The 14,301-nt window shown below is 41.2% G+C and overlaps 1 protein-coding gene across 1 annotated transcript in view; it reads right to left on the bottom strand.

Moving 5' to 3' along the window:
* Positions 1-301: 301 nt before the first annotated feature.
* Positions 302-14,301, bottom strand: part of pamr1b (peptidase domain containing associated with muscle regeneration 1b) — a 38,202-nt gene continuing 24,202 nt past the window's right edge. The window contains exons 6-14 of the mRNA XM_084396379.1: positions 11,804-11,911; positions 11,403-11,573; positions 11,040-11,228; positions 9,256-10,077; positions 7,031-7,216; positions 4,522-4,588; positions 4,103-4,335; positions 1,683-2,026; positions 302-1,446 (exon numbers count right to left, since the gene is read on the bottom strand). Of these exons, the coding sequence (XP_084252505.1) occupies positions 892-1,446; positions 1,683-2,026; positions 4,103-4,335; positions 4,522-4,588; positions 7,031-7,216; positions 9,256-10,077; positions 11,040-11,228; positions 11,403-11,573; positions 11,804-11,911 (2,675 nt within the window). The 3' untranslated portion in view covers positions 302-891. The remainder of the gene's footprint in view (positions 1,447-1,682; positions 2,027-4,102; positions 4,336-4,521; positions 4,589-7,030; positions 7,217-9,255; positions 10,078-11,039; positions 11,229-11,402; positions 11,574-11,803; positions 11,912-14,301) is intronic.

The following is a 14,301-nucleotide window of genomic DNA, read 5'->3' as shown; positions in this document are numbered from 1 at the left end:
TGTAGGAATTTAGTAATCGACTCGAGTCTCAAGCCTCCATCATGGACCTCAGTAAAGTATTAGATGAGAGTGTGAACTAATGCTTCTTTTTGAACCATTAGACAATAAATCCTCTATAAACATCAGAATTAATCACAGGCAATGAAGTACATCAATTCATTGAACTGAGATGAATGGTTGCTAAAACGGCTTCACACATTTTGTGTTTCCAGTTTATTCTGATTTGGCCCAGAGGCCGATCACAGCTCAATAGAGGCGTTGCTTCCTCTCCAGTGACTTCTCTTTTATATCTTGCCATTTTCCCTCATATTCAAATCACACTTTAACGACTTCTGAGAAGACAATAAGCTCTAAAATTGTATTCACCGGTGTATCTGATGGGCTGTCATTTTAGACAAATGTGTCATGTTGTAATATTTTATTAGTTTTCATTTTGTTCTGTTAATTATTTTCCCTTTTATTTTTCACTTGCCTCCTCAGAGGAAATGTCACTGCAGTCCATATTACTATGAGTTATGGTCTGGCCAATGACAATATATGTTATTATATGTAAATATGTACACCTTTCAATAATGCTTACAATGCTAAATACAACATTACAATTTATGTACAATTTAAAGATTTATAGGCAAACCAACTATCACTAGATGTGACTTATTTTACATCACCTGAGAAGCCGAGGACCAGCACATACTGTCTGTAGGAAGTGCTGGTAGATGTTCATGTTGTGTTCGGACTTAATGTTTAAAGTATAAGTCCATGTCCTATACATCTGTGCACTGCATGGTCCAGTGTATACATTACCCCATAATGCAGTATTATAAGGGATAGAAGGAAATGCATGACATAATATAAATGAGACAGAGACAAGATGTAATATTGCATGTCAGCCTATGTCATATTTCCCTCTATAAAGTTGACAAAATTAGCAACATTAGTGTACACGGTGTAAAGCTCTGGGTTGCAGTTTGAAGAATCATGTCCGAAACTGACCAACCCTAAAAGTTTCCACTCTTGTGAACCCTGTCCATGTGGAGGAGTGAGACTGGAGACCGAAGAGTCCGCTGGGAAGATGAGAACGCCTCCAGTGTCGGCAGGGCAAATGTTGGACTGATCCGCGCCCGCGCCCTGTCGCCCACACAGCATGTTTTCAGACACACTAATAGGAAGACCATAATTGGCATATTGCTGCTCACAGTGAACAATGTCCCCCAGAATCACACGGCCCACGCGTGCTTTCTCAACATTTCCAGCCTCTTGGTCAGGTAAGAGGGACCAGCCCGTCACCATCCCCTGTCTGGAGTCTTCTACTGTATCCTGAGCGCTCGGAAGGCAGATCGGTTTCACATGTTCTCCAATACGAGCCTTGTCCAAGAGCTTCAGCACGGCCACGTCTGAGTCCAGCACCAGGGGATCATAGTTTGGATGAAGAGTGATGGAGGAAACCTGGCCAATCAGAGATGAGATGTGAGACAAAAAAAGATTTGGAAGCTTATGATTATTACACAGAGTGTCCAGAGAGCTGTATTCTAAGCCGGGTCTCCTGGAGGCCCCCAGCAGTGTTTTGGATATTGTTTGAAGTTTTTATTTAATTTTTTTTGTATAAAATGTGGAACGTAGTAATAATAAAGAATGAGTAGGTGTGTCTAAACTTCTAGCTATTGGTGTTCCTACAAACTGACCCGTAATCGCTGCAGTCCCTTGGTCACTCTCAGATCGCTGCGATACTGTTTGCCAAGCACTACTCTGATTTTGGCCGTGTCGAGTGGATATAATTTCCCCAGTTCTGTGACACAGTGGGCCGCTACGACCACACTGCGCTGGTTCACCAGGGCTCCGCTGCAAACAAGCTGCCAACCATCCATGTCACTCTCTTCTTCCATCGGTTCAGTGTTTTTCCCCATTGTCCTCGTCACACTTAACTTCCCTAGTTTGCTTGCAACAGGCAAACGATAGATGGCAGCCAGCCAGGGCCATTTAGTTTCTGCAGGGTTCTGAGGGTCAAAGTTCGTCAGCTTCCCACACACTGGCATAGAAAGAGAGAAAAGAAACAAAGAGAAGAAACAAAAGCAAGGAATACTTGAGAGATTATGGAATATAGCAATAAAAGAGCACTTTGAGGATTTGGATTGTTATGGATAACGCGGAGAGCTCAATTTAGTCTTTTATTACTTCACTACCTCATGCATTTTCCTGTGTTGACACTCTGATAGGTGTGTGTGTATTTTGTGTGTGTGTGTGAGAGAGAGAGAGAGAGAAAGTGAGAGAGAGAGAGTGTGTGTGTGTGTGTGTGTGTGTGTGTGTTTGGTCCATGAATTCCCTACATTGTGGACCAGATGTTCCCACAAGGATAGTAATACTAGTAATGTTCAATGTTGCGGGGAAAATGTCAAAATTTCAAACAAAATTTTGGTCCCCACGTGGAAAACAGCTTATAAATCATACAACACCTATTTTAAGTGCCACTATTATGATTTCCCCCCCCCCCGAATATTCCCTGCAGTGTGTAATATGGCTGAAAAAGTAAAGTGTCTCCCAAAAGAATAAATCAACTCTAAAACACCTTAACAAGTAGTTTGTATTTCGATTCAGTTCTGAGTCACTAAAAAATATATTTGCATAATGCTCGCCTATGTTGTATGTTGTACGTAATCCGCCCGCGAACAACTTGACCTGCCCTCAAACGTCATTTTCCTGCGACTGCTTCTCAAATCTCTGAGTTTTATAGTGGGATTTGCAAAACGCTTGCTCTTGAAAGATGAGTCAATTCTCAGTTTATTTGGACCAGCTTGCTTCTCATAATCACAACCTGTAAGTATGACTAATTATTGATGTATATATTTTCTACCGGGTGTTCAAAATATGTAGTTTTGTGTTTCATATTGTGTAGGTCTCCTGCTTACTGGCTCACACTTTTTAACTGTCTTACTGAGATACTTCTGCTAATCAGTTGTGGGCCATTATTACCTAAAATTGTGTCTATTAATGCAGATTGTCTGTTGTTCTCACTTTGAGTAAAGATAAAGGATGGGGCAAGATTTGTTTTACACAAACGTTTATGTTACATCAGTCATTCACGCTTGAGCTCGGCTAATGTATGCACCGTTATTGATACAGTTTCCGCATGTGCACCGCAATAAATTAGAAATATGAGGAATTAAAGTTGCAACATCTCATAATGCACCTCAAACATAGTGTATCACTGAGAAACGTCCTGCTCGAGTCGTCCTGGCGATGGACGTTCGGGTTGAATAACTATTTCTTCCAATGTTTCATCATTGGACTCGCGCTCAGATTGATACGGTAATCGTTATCGACGCCATCGTTACTGTCTTTACACTATGTATAATCGCTGAGCTTTAGGAAACCTGAAAAACAAACAGACTGAGCTGTCTGGCCAATCAGAGCAGAGTAGACCAATCATAACAGACTGAGCTGTCTGGCCAATCAGAGCAGAGTAGACCAATCATAACAGACTGAGCTGTCTGGCCAATCAGAGTAGAGTAGACCAATCATAACAGACTGAGCGTCTGGCCAATCAGAGCAGAGTAGACCAATCATAACAGACTGAGCTGTCTGGCCAATCAGAGCAGAGTAGACCAATCATAACAGACTGAGCTGTCTGGCCAATCAGAGTAGAGTAGACCAATCATAACAGACTGAGCGTCTGGCCAATCAGAGCAGAGTAGACCAATCACAGCAGACTGAGCTGTCTGGCCAATCAGAGCAGAGTAGCTCGTGGAAAGAAGGGATTTAGAGGGACTGATTCATCCGATGAGTCGTTTGAGAATCATTGAAAAATGTGGTGATGTGCAATGTATATTATGAGAGCATGAAAGTGTTTTTTGACCTTTGATGCATGTAAACCTGTTGTATGAGACCTTGAGCATCAAGACTTTGAATATGTGCAGAATTTGGAATATAATGCACAAGTTATATCTGGACTACTTTTGTGGTGCTTTTAGGCTGATCTATGTCATACAGGATTGGAAGGACGTGAGGGTGATTAAATGAAGAAAGAGTTTTTGAATGAGTTATCCTTTTAACAAAGCCCGCTACACCTCTTGCAGTGCTGTTTGTTTTGGGTCTTGTGCGCCCTCACCTGGTGAACAAGAGACATGACGTCCACTCCACTTTCCCATCTTCAGACAGGTTCTGCGTGCACTTCCAGAGTGCTGGTAGTACGGTGACATACACTCGTACTCGATGTGTGTGTAGAGATGGTGAAACCCCTGTGGGAGCGGGGGGAGGCTGAAAGGGGTCTGGGTGGGCCACACTTCGCTTAAGAAATTGGTTGCCCCAGAAGAAGAATAAAACTTATGCACAGGTGTTTTCCTGAAGAAAAACATACAGCATAAATGAAATACAGTTTATAGGTCACATATTACATAAACTGTGTTACTTGAAAATGTCGCTTTGGAAGGAATGGGAGAATTATATCACAATATTAAATGGAAAACCAGTTAAACTAAATTTGCATATGTGTTGATGTAACAGGTTTTGCCGTCAGGAGTGAAATACCTGGAAGGGATGTGGGGAGGAAGAACTCTCTGTTTGACCAGCACAGATACTTTGGGCTCTCGACAGGCTGCGAACAAGAACGCAAACAAAACACAGCTTAGTTTTCATAAATACTGATGTCAGCACAGTATTTATGAAAACACTTTGAGTTTTAATACTCTAAATATCTTAGGGTTTCTCAAAAATGTGTGTTGTTAATGCGGAAACATTTGCCAGCAGCGATCGCGCTGTAACCCTCGCCTTGTTTCCCATCGAAGCTAAGCATGGTTGAGCCTGGTCAGTTTCTGGACTGGAAACTGCCTGGGAAAACTAAGGTGCTAGTGACCCTGTATGTCCTCATGCCTCAGTATAGTAACACTGTGCACTATTCTGCAAAAAAGCATCATCTTTCAGCTGAGAAGTTTTACTGAGGTAATGATTGGTCTGTGGTCTTAAAAAAATATCAGGATTACTTTTGAAAAGTGTAGTAACCTTGGAATCTGGGCCACATTTGCCCACATGTCTCTGTATATAATAACCTCCTAACCACCCCCTTATCTACACCACTTTAGCAGTTGTTTTAATGTGAAACTTAGTATTTTAGTCTGTTATCACACTTGGGTGTAGATTGCAAGTTTCATGTAAAAGTCAAACTTAACCAGACACTAAAGTGATTGGTACAGAGCAGCACCATGTGAAGTGACAACGGACCATGACGCCCAGTACACGTGGGATTTTGGGCTGTCCCAGATGAAAGATGAGCAATCGTTGTGATTTCTGTATCTGTGGCTCCTAAACGGTGTGCTTCGTCATACAGTGAGTGAGGTTCAAAGACGGCCATTGTCACGGTCTTGCAACCAAAGATAGCCTGCAATAATTTTCTGACAGTGTCAGAAATTCAGCATGATCATCTCACAGGGTGTTTGCTGTTACGAGTTACGTTTACTGACCAGCCAATAAAAATGCAACGTGAAATGGCGTATTAATCAACGCGATATGGTACTACTTACCTCAAGCTCCATTTGCAAAATTGGCATGCTAAGTTTGCCTCTTTTCCCTAGCCATGTGCGAGTCCATATTCTGATTTTTCACTTCCTCCTCTTTTTTTCAGTGCACATAGAAACCACAATTGTGATTCACCTTCATTCATTCTTCTATAATAACTTGCGTCGTAACCTACATTTCAATAGGTGTCATCATCGTACAGTCTACATACGTCGTACCCAAGTTTATTAGATCCATGTCTTGCAGTGATATTTGTAATGATCTTATAGGATTGCCGAAATTGCACAGTCTATAGCAGGCATTAGAGATGTTGCAGGGCTGTTTCTGATGTGTGAGATCGAACAAGACACACCTCCAGTCCAGTACTGAGTTTATCAAATTTATTTATGACAAAGCTTGAAGATGTCATTTTAAACTCACAGTTCTGATACACAGACACATAGTAATCCCACAAGCACATGTCCTGACACGGTCAAAACTTGTTGTGCTTCTCTCAATTATACACATGACTTCTCTTACTCTCTGGCAATTGACATCAAGTTATCAAGTCATCATCATTAGTGGTGGAAATGGAGTTCCACTTGAGCTTGAGGCGCCTAAAGAGGCGCTAATAGTGAGCTGTGGCGAGGTCGTCGCTGCTATTGCAGGTCATCTAGAATGGCAAGGTACTTTACGTTAGCATTCAAGTTCCTCATGTAGGTCATCGTGAGTTACTTCACACACCTGGAGAATGTGATTTAATGTCTACTTTGTGTGACAGGCCCCTCTACATCTTGTATCTTCCAAAGTCTTATTCCTCCCTCTGGCAGCCCTTGCTTTTATATTTAGGAAATTAAATTCACAAAGTTAAATGCTCCGTAAATGAAGACAGTAGAAGACATTGCTAAGTTTTTTGAGCCAGTGATAACTTGTTCTATCCACATCTTCATTCACAGTCTTTCCCGTCCACAGAGACTTGGAGCTGTTTCGTCCACTCTGTCTTTGCTTCCTCTGCAGTTTATTTACCAATTCTGCTTTGCAGATTAATCTTGCGCAGAATTGTCTTAAAAGATGGTTGTTCAGTCAGGGCTCTTTCAATGGAATTATTACCTGAGAGGAGTTTGCCAAATCAAGTTTTCTGTAGCAATGGAATTGAGGTCCCCAAATTGGGAATTCCCAAGCCACCAGTTTTTATTGGTGCATACAGAAAGCCCAGTGGCGTGTCCTTAGGCCGAGAGTGTTTCGATGGGCACATCCCAACACCAGCTTGTGTGTCAGTTTCAGGACTAGGAACGTTTTGAGAATGTCCATCTGCTGGCGGGGTTTCAACAGGGCTATTGTGACTTCATTTAGAATAAGTTTAGCATACTTATTCATTTACAGTATATACAAAGTAGACCCACAGTGTCAAACAATGGAATCACAACAAACATTCAATACAACATAATGGGTCTTACATCATGTGTTTTAAAATTAAGCTATTCTCAATTATTCTAATCCCCCCTTTTATATATTTGAAAGAGAGAAATTCTAAGACTGCACTGACCTCTGATGCAGACGGGCTGGGTGCCAGACCAGGTGCCGTTAGACTGACACGTCCTGCGATAGCTGCCACTCAGACCGTACGACTGGTTACAGAAGAACTCCACTGTTTCAGGAATGAGGCCAGGCACCGACTCATAGTAACCCTGATACAATGGTGCCAGTCGAGGACACAATCTTCCTTCACCCTCTGAGACAGAGAAGAGGAAGTGTGAGAGTGTGAAAGAAAAAAAAGTAAGAAAGAAAACTTCAATGTAAACATTGCAATGGTTTCGGTGGTTATTGTTATCTGGGTTTGGGTTATTGCACCCTATCTGAGAACAATAACAGTGCTCAAAGCAGGTGTATTACTTATGTGTGGCCAATGCACGTTATTAGTCCCATAAACATGACCTTCAGTGGCTAATATTTGTCCAGTCAATAGTTTTCAACAAAATCCCCTTGAATAACGCCCAACATTTTCATCCATGTAATTACAACTGCTTGGGGCAAAAAAAAAAAAAAAAAAAACCTGTGTAAAAAGACTTTTGAAAAAATGAGAGATGGAGGAAAGAAATTAAATTCCTATGCTAAATTATCAGTGCTGCGATTCTCAAAAGCATCGCACAGTTTCATTTCTCATGACACGTGATGTGATCCAATAACGTTGTCTCTGGTCGTCTCGCTTCTGGTCTGTGTGCATTAGGGTTGGGCGATGTCCCCTAAATTGGCAGTTGACGATGTTTACAGTAAAACATAGCGATGGACGATGATATCGTCGGGGGGGGGGGGGGTGCTGACGATCACGAAGAGACAGGGAGAGTGCACATTGTAGCTACTTAGCCTACATCTACTGTGTTTACGCCACGGGAATACTCGGCTTGGCATTTTGAAATATTTCTGTTTATTTGGCCGTTCAGGCGCGCAACCGAAGACAAAGACCACTTGACCATGTTGCGCTCGGAGCGCGCGCGCACCATCCTGTCAGAATTCAGTTCTCTTTCGCGACTTATCGTGCTTTTAATATTTCTTTTCAATAGCACATCCTGCTCTTTTCTTTCTCATTCATGTTTTGTTATGAACTTTACATAATCGTCAACTGAAATCTGTGCGGATTATCAACAATACGATACATTTATAGGACATAAAGGGTCTCTGCGGCAAAAGTGAAAGTACCAGCGGCCAACGGGTGAAATGTTTCTCTTTGCACAGCAAAGCACCCGTTTCAATAAAAGGATAGCCTATATTAAAGTTTATAAAGCCTACTTTTACATTTTCATTGCTGTTTAAAATGAATTTCGCCATCACCTTAAACAAGCTGTTCTGCTTGAATCCCAGTGCAGGAGCTGTAACTGTTAGGTTAACACAGAAACGTAAGCGTTTGGTTGATTGCTGTGGTGACTCGTGACACTCGCGAACAGCACTGAACACACACGTCTTCATTTTTTTTATCGTTTGTTGGTAAAGGGTGAGAGACCTTGCGAGCCAATAGGTTCCCAACCACTGGTGTACACACGAAAACGAACTGCCGTGAGACTGGGCTGGTCTGACAGGGTGGGGGGCGTGGCATCACGATGGTGGCTCTCCATCGTGATGTCGGTCAGCCATCACGATGGACGATGATATCGTCCATCGGCACAACCCTAGTGCGCATTCATGTGTTTTGGAAGAGGCGTGGCTTTGGACGGCGATTTGAAGGGAGGGTGGGATCAATGCTAGCAGGCTAGAGTTAGCATTTCCCATATCATCTTTTGCACCTTAATTAATTTAATTAAGCTTAATTTAAATCTCTGTATCAGATGTCACATTAGCCCTGTCCTCAATGCCACCCACAGGGCCTATGGTCGTCCTCTGAAGATTATACTTTGGTGACATAATACACAATATAATGTCGGGTAGTTGTGAAGTCTGCATCAGTACAGCTTCTTACAAAGGTGAACAGTAGCCAAAAGAGTTCTGAATCATAAAACAGGGCATCCAAGTCCACATCAATTGTCAAATTTTGGACAGCGCCATTATAGACTATCCTTTGACAAGCTGAAGACTCTAAAGGAAGAGTTCTGAACAACACTTGAGGAGAATGCAGCTAGATTCTCAAACATGTTCAACCAGCACCTACTTCACTATAAAAGATTATTAGTTGCATACATTTCTCTGTAAAAATAGTGTTTGTTTTCATTCTAACCCAAAGAAACAGTCTAATGAATGTGTATCATTGTAGAAATGTTTAAGATGCATGTGGATATTCACCTTCATTCTTTAGGTTTGATTGAGATTCTCTATTTGTTTCTTGTTGCAAAACTTGCTCTGCTGTCTGTTCATTTACTGTATCCACTCTGACCTTGTCCACAGGTTTAAGCCTCGATGTCACTCTTTCGGTTGTTGTGCTCGCTGTTGGAAGGATTGCTGTGCTGTTATTGCCAGTAGAAGCTGTGGGGAGTTCTTCAGTTTCTTTTTGAGGCAGTGTCCCCAAATTCTCTTCTATGTCATTCCTTTTTAAAAATTCAGTGTTATTCCCCCTGTGTATGATATCTATTTCATAAAGAATGTTTTCATTCTCATCTTCGGTTAATATCGTGTATTGGGGTCCATCGGTTATTTTTTGTCCTTTGTCCATGCCGCCATATTTGGTTTTGTCCTTTGCTGTCTGATTATTGTCTATCAACACAATATCTAAGATATCCATGCCCAAATCTTTTGTTGGACTTCCATCTTTTTCTCTAATATCTAGATTTCCATCTTTGTCAAGGAGTTTAAGATTATCCATATCCCCTCCAGTTTCTTTCTTTCCAATTGTGTTAATGCTGATGTCAGTATCCTTATTTTCAACTTTAGGCTTTTCTTGTACAAAATTACTCCCAATATCTTTGCCTATATCTTTTCCAAGCTCTAAATCTAGTCCTCCATCATCCTTTCCAGCGGTAGGTTTTTTTGGTCTATCTTTGTCTGGTTTTGACTCATTTTCTTCTTCTTCTGAAGTTTTGTTCTTGGTATGGCCCGCTTCATCTTGTCCAGTATGTTTGTGTTTGCCTTTGTTCTGTTCATGATCTGCTCCAGAAATGATGTCTAGCTCTGTAAGTAGAAGAAATTCAAAGGTTTAATTAAAGCACTGCACTAGCTGCATATGTTTCCATGTGGAAATTTGCATATTTATTTCCATCCAGCGAGATGAAAGGAAGAAAATCGCCACTTTCTGATAAACTGGCACCAAATATCACTAAGAAAATGTTAGTTTGCTGCAGTGGGAGAAGCGACTGTAAGTCTTTTTTTCAAATATTATAAATGACTTGAGTCTCTGAGCACGCAGATGAAATGGAATAAACACGTCATGTTATCTTGCTTTCAGATGCCTGCTGTTTGGGAACGCAGTCGTGTGAGTCAGTTCTGGGAGATCATTATACCGAACCACTTTGACGACAGACTTTGCTCAGACATTTCAGAACGACCAAAACAGCATTTCAGATGCGGTGCAATGAGATCGGTCCGCTGGTTAGTCCAGTTATATCATCCCATCGCGCAAACTCACGTGACTTTTTTAATGCCCATTTGAGGAATTTATTATGTAAATGTGTTACCATTGTAATTTATGCACCTTTTCTTATCGGATAACATTTTTTATCTGCCTCAGTTGAGTGCAAAATATTTTAATGTGCATTTTTAGAATGTTTGCGTTTCCATCCAGTGTTTTTTTTTTCAGTAGGTGGATGGAAACTTAGCTATTGAAGATCTTGTATGCTTGAGAGCATAAGTACTGGTAATAATCTGGTAATAAGCAGTGACTAATGGCCATCTGGTCACCCACGGATTTGCCAAAAAATGCCCAAAGAAATGGTTTTAATTTCAGTCATAAAGATAAATTAAAGCATGATTTAGTAGTTCAGTGCCGCCAGAAGAACACTTTAAAGAACTTATTTTTGTCTTTAAACATCTCAGGACCAAGAGCTTCTGAAGAAACAACAACAATAACAACTTAATTGACAATATTAATTAACATACAATAAATACATTTCTAGCTAAAATCTGAGTCCAGGTACCTTTGACACAGGTTGGTGCCGTCCCACTCCAAGTGTTGTTGCCCAGGCATGTTCTCTGAGGGGCTCCATTCAGTTTGTATTGATTATAGCAAAAATACTGTATAGCAATAAGTACATCATTTGGTCCATAAACAAGGAAGTGATCACCATGCTCTGGCTTTGGAGGAATGCCGCAGTTGTGGTAAGGCACTAGTGAAAAGATACAGTCATGCTTACATTTTTTTAAACATATCGATTAAAGGCTGCATATGATGACACTTTTTAAGAGAAATTGATTAAAACAAATTGGAATTGAATTATCATCATTATTATTATTGCCTTGCAGCCCGATCTATACCTTATAATGAGTTTTCAGTTGCTCACCACACTGTGGAGTTGGTGTACTCCATGACCCATCCAGCAGACAGGCGGTCATCGGGGAACCATTTAATGTGTATCCAGGGTCACACTGGAACAGAACATGTCCTCCAACCCTTACATCCAGATGCACTGCAGTCCCGTGGGCCGGAATCAAAGGCCTTCCGCATTCAAGCACTGAGAGATCATGCACATACAAACGTTACATGTTATGGTATAAAAAGTGCCACCTTATAAAATACATGGCATGAATTTGTCCTGTAAGGGTAGAGACCATAGAGAGTTAATGCATTTTAAACAAAACAACAACAAATCAGCTGCAATCCGAGTCTATACCTAAACCCTGTTACATATGGATAAGCATCCTCTTAAATGTCACATTTCTCTTTTGAACAGAGTGTTCTCACCATGTTCACATCTCTTTCCGGTATATCCAGCCAGACAGGCGCAGTGGAAGGAGTGAGAGGAGTGTAAGATGCAGGTGCCATCATGCATACATGGAGAGGAAGAGCATTCTACACAAATAGATACAGTTACATGTCAGTCATTCTGTTCCATCATTAATACATTGTATACTGTAGACACACAAAAACATCCTCAACAGTATATACATTAATGTGTACAGGATACCAAAATAAGTTTTCTTGAAAGACAAAATTGCATTGATCATTAGCAAGAAAACTGCTATTCAGAAGCACAGTAGAAATATAGTCGTCCAAAACATGAGGGTCCCAACATGCACCATGCTTTCCTGTTTCTAACCGGCTGTGTAGCACACAGGTCGGGTTTTTGCTTACATGCTGTCATGTTTAGTGTGGACTTGCAGTCGGTGAGAGCTCTCATTGTCTGCGTGTTCGTGTTGTTTTGTGTGGCACTAAGAAACAAACACCATGTGCTCCACTGTTTATTATCTTACCCTTCTTGCTGCTATTGCTTTATTTGCCCCATCCTTCCCTATTTTCTGTTTACATGCTCCCTATTTAATCCTCCCCAGTATTATCTAGTTCAGCTCCCACGTTTTCTTTCCCTATAGGGTGGCTTATGTTCATTTAGTTTATCTTGCTATTTAATAAAGCCCATTACTCCGCATTCTTGAGTCCTCACTCTTCATTCAACCCAAATTCCTGACAAACTGGGCCATGTGTTTCTGTACAACACAACAATTTAATTTGCAATATTGACTTTTTTTATGATTTTCTTTAGTGTTTTTTGATCAACTGTAGTATATTTTTATCTACTATTAATATAGATATTAGATTCTCCTATTTGTTCTCCTGTGTCTGGTCAGTTCCCAGCAAATGGACGGACCCAAGACCCCTTGTAGACTCCGAGGTCACTAAGATTTGGACTCAATTCAAAAAGCCTTTTTTGGACTCGTTTTTCTATTTCTCACTGAGGCCGCGGCGACATTATGCAGCATACTGTATGCACACACAAAAGCATGTGGGCGCTGCTAAAAGTAAGTATTCTAATCTAAGTGTCAGTGATTATTTTTTATTTTTTTTGTGAAGCAAGTTTGCGAATCTGTTCAGTTCAGCGTGATTTGGACAAGTGCTCCTTTCTCACATTAACTGTGGATGTGTCCAAACACGAAGACATTAAATTGTTCCCCGTGCTTTAATCCACTAGAGGGTGTAAAAGTCAAGATAATTTAATGCTCATCGCTGCCAGGTGAGACCAGATTTGGAAACATAAAAATATATTTCCCATGTCATTGAAAAATATGGCCTCGATCAAAAAGTAGTTGCTCTCTGTGCTGATAACACTAACAAAACCGTTGGCGGTGTTAAGAGAGCTTGTAAAGGCCAGACTGGAGAAATCTGCAGCTGAAGCTAGGAAGGGAGATTTTGGGCATCGGCTGTAATGCACACATCATCCACAATAATTGCATATCTACACAGTGCGTGTAGAGGAGCTCAAAGGCTTTTGAGACTTTGTGCCGCTGGACTATCACTGCAGTACAGTCACATGCGTTTCCTCTCTCTTGAACGAATTCTGCACCTTTTCGATGGTCTGCGCGCATTCTTTCTTTCTCAAGAAAATGCCCAAAGTTTCTAAGAGACACATTCAGCAACCCTTGAACAAACCTTTGGCTTGGATTTGCACTTAGGCAAGCAGGAACGTTTCACTTCGCACTGGAGACAGTACAGCAAGACAATATATCTGCCACAGAGGAGGCTTCGCACATTCATGACCTGAAAGAGATCTCGCAGGCCAGGCTGGATGAATCATTTATTCCCTCCGACATTAAAAAGCAGATGGACATCCTCGCTGAAGCTGGTGGCATGCGAGATGATGATTTCCTTTGTGCTCCTTTGGAGTCTTATCTCTGGCCGTGGAGATTCATTTTGGACTGGACTACTCTGCGTTTTACGATAGACTCTTGAAAGGCAATGGCACACTGGCAAAAATTGCTTTCAGCGAAAAGTACGAAACTGACGCTGATGCACCCTCTTGTTCTCTGCATTTTTAGGTAAGACTATATACATTTCTTAAATGGGTAACGTTATTGTCATGAGCATATGTGGGGTGGGGGTAAAGGTGCCTGTCCGTCCCGTATACGACTCTGAGAGATCTGGTCACCCTACCCCTCCCCGATGTGTGGGGTGTGTTAGGGATATGCTCCTCCACCTCTACGGGACCCGACACTTAATACGAGAGGACAAAAGTAATCATATCATTATTTGGACACTTATATTGTTGTATTTCATAGTGATTTTTTTAATTCCCAAGATTCTCTCAAACGACCATGGGGAGCAAATTCGGATTGGTAGGTTCCACTTCTGAAAACACTTGCTTCTATCATCCGGTAAAAACACAGACTTCAACAAAGTGTCTTGCAGTTTCTCCAATCCTTTTTTACATTCTGCACTATGGATAAAGGCAGCCCTAAATCCTCTGTTCA

Source organism: Rutilus rutilus (genome assembly GCF_951802725.1).
Source record: "Rutilus rutilus genome assembly, chromosome: 23".
In the NCBI taxonomy this organism is placed as follows: Eukaryota; Metazoa; Chordata; class Actinopteri; order Cypriniformes; family Leuciscidae; genus Rutilus; species Rutilus rutilus.
This window is presented reverse-complemented; position numbering and strand designations above follow the sequence as displayed.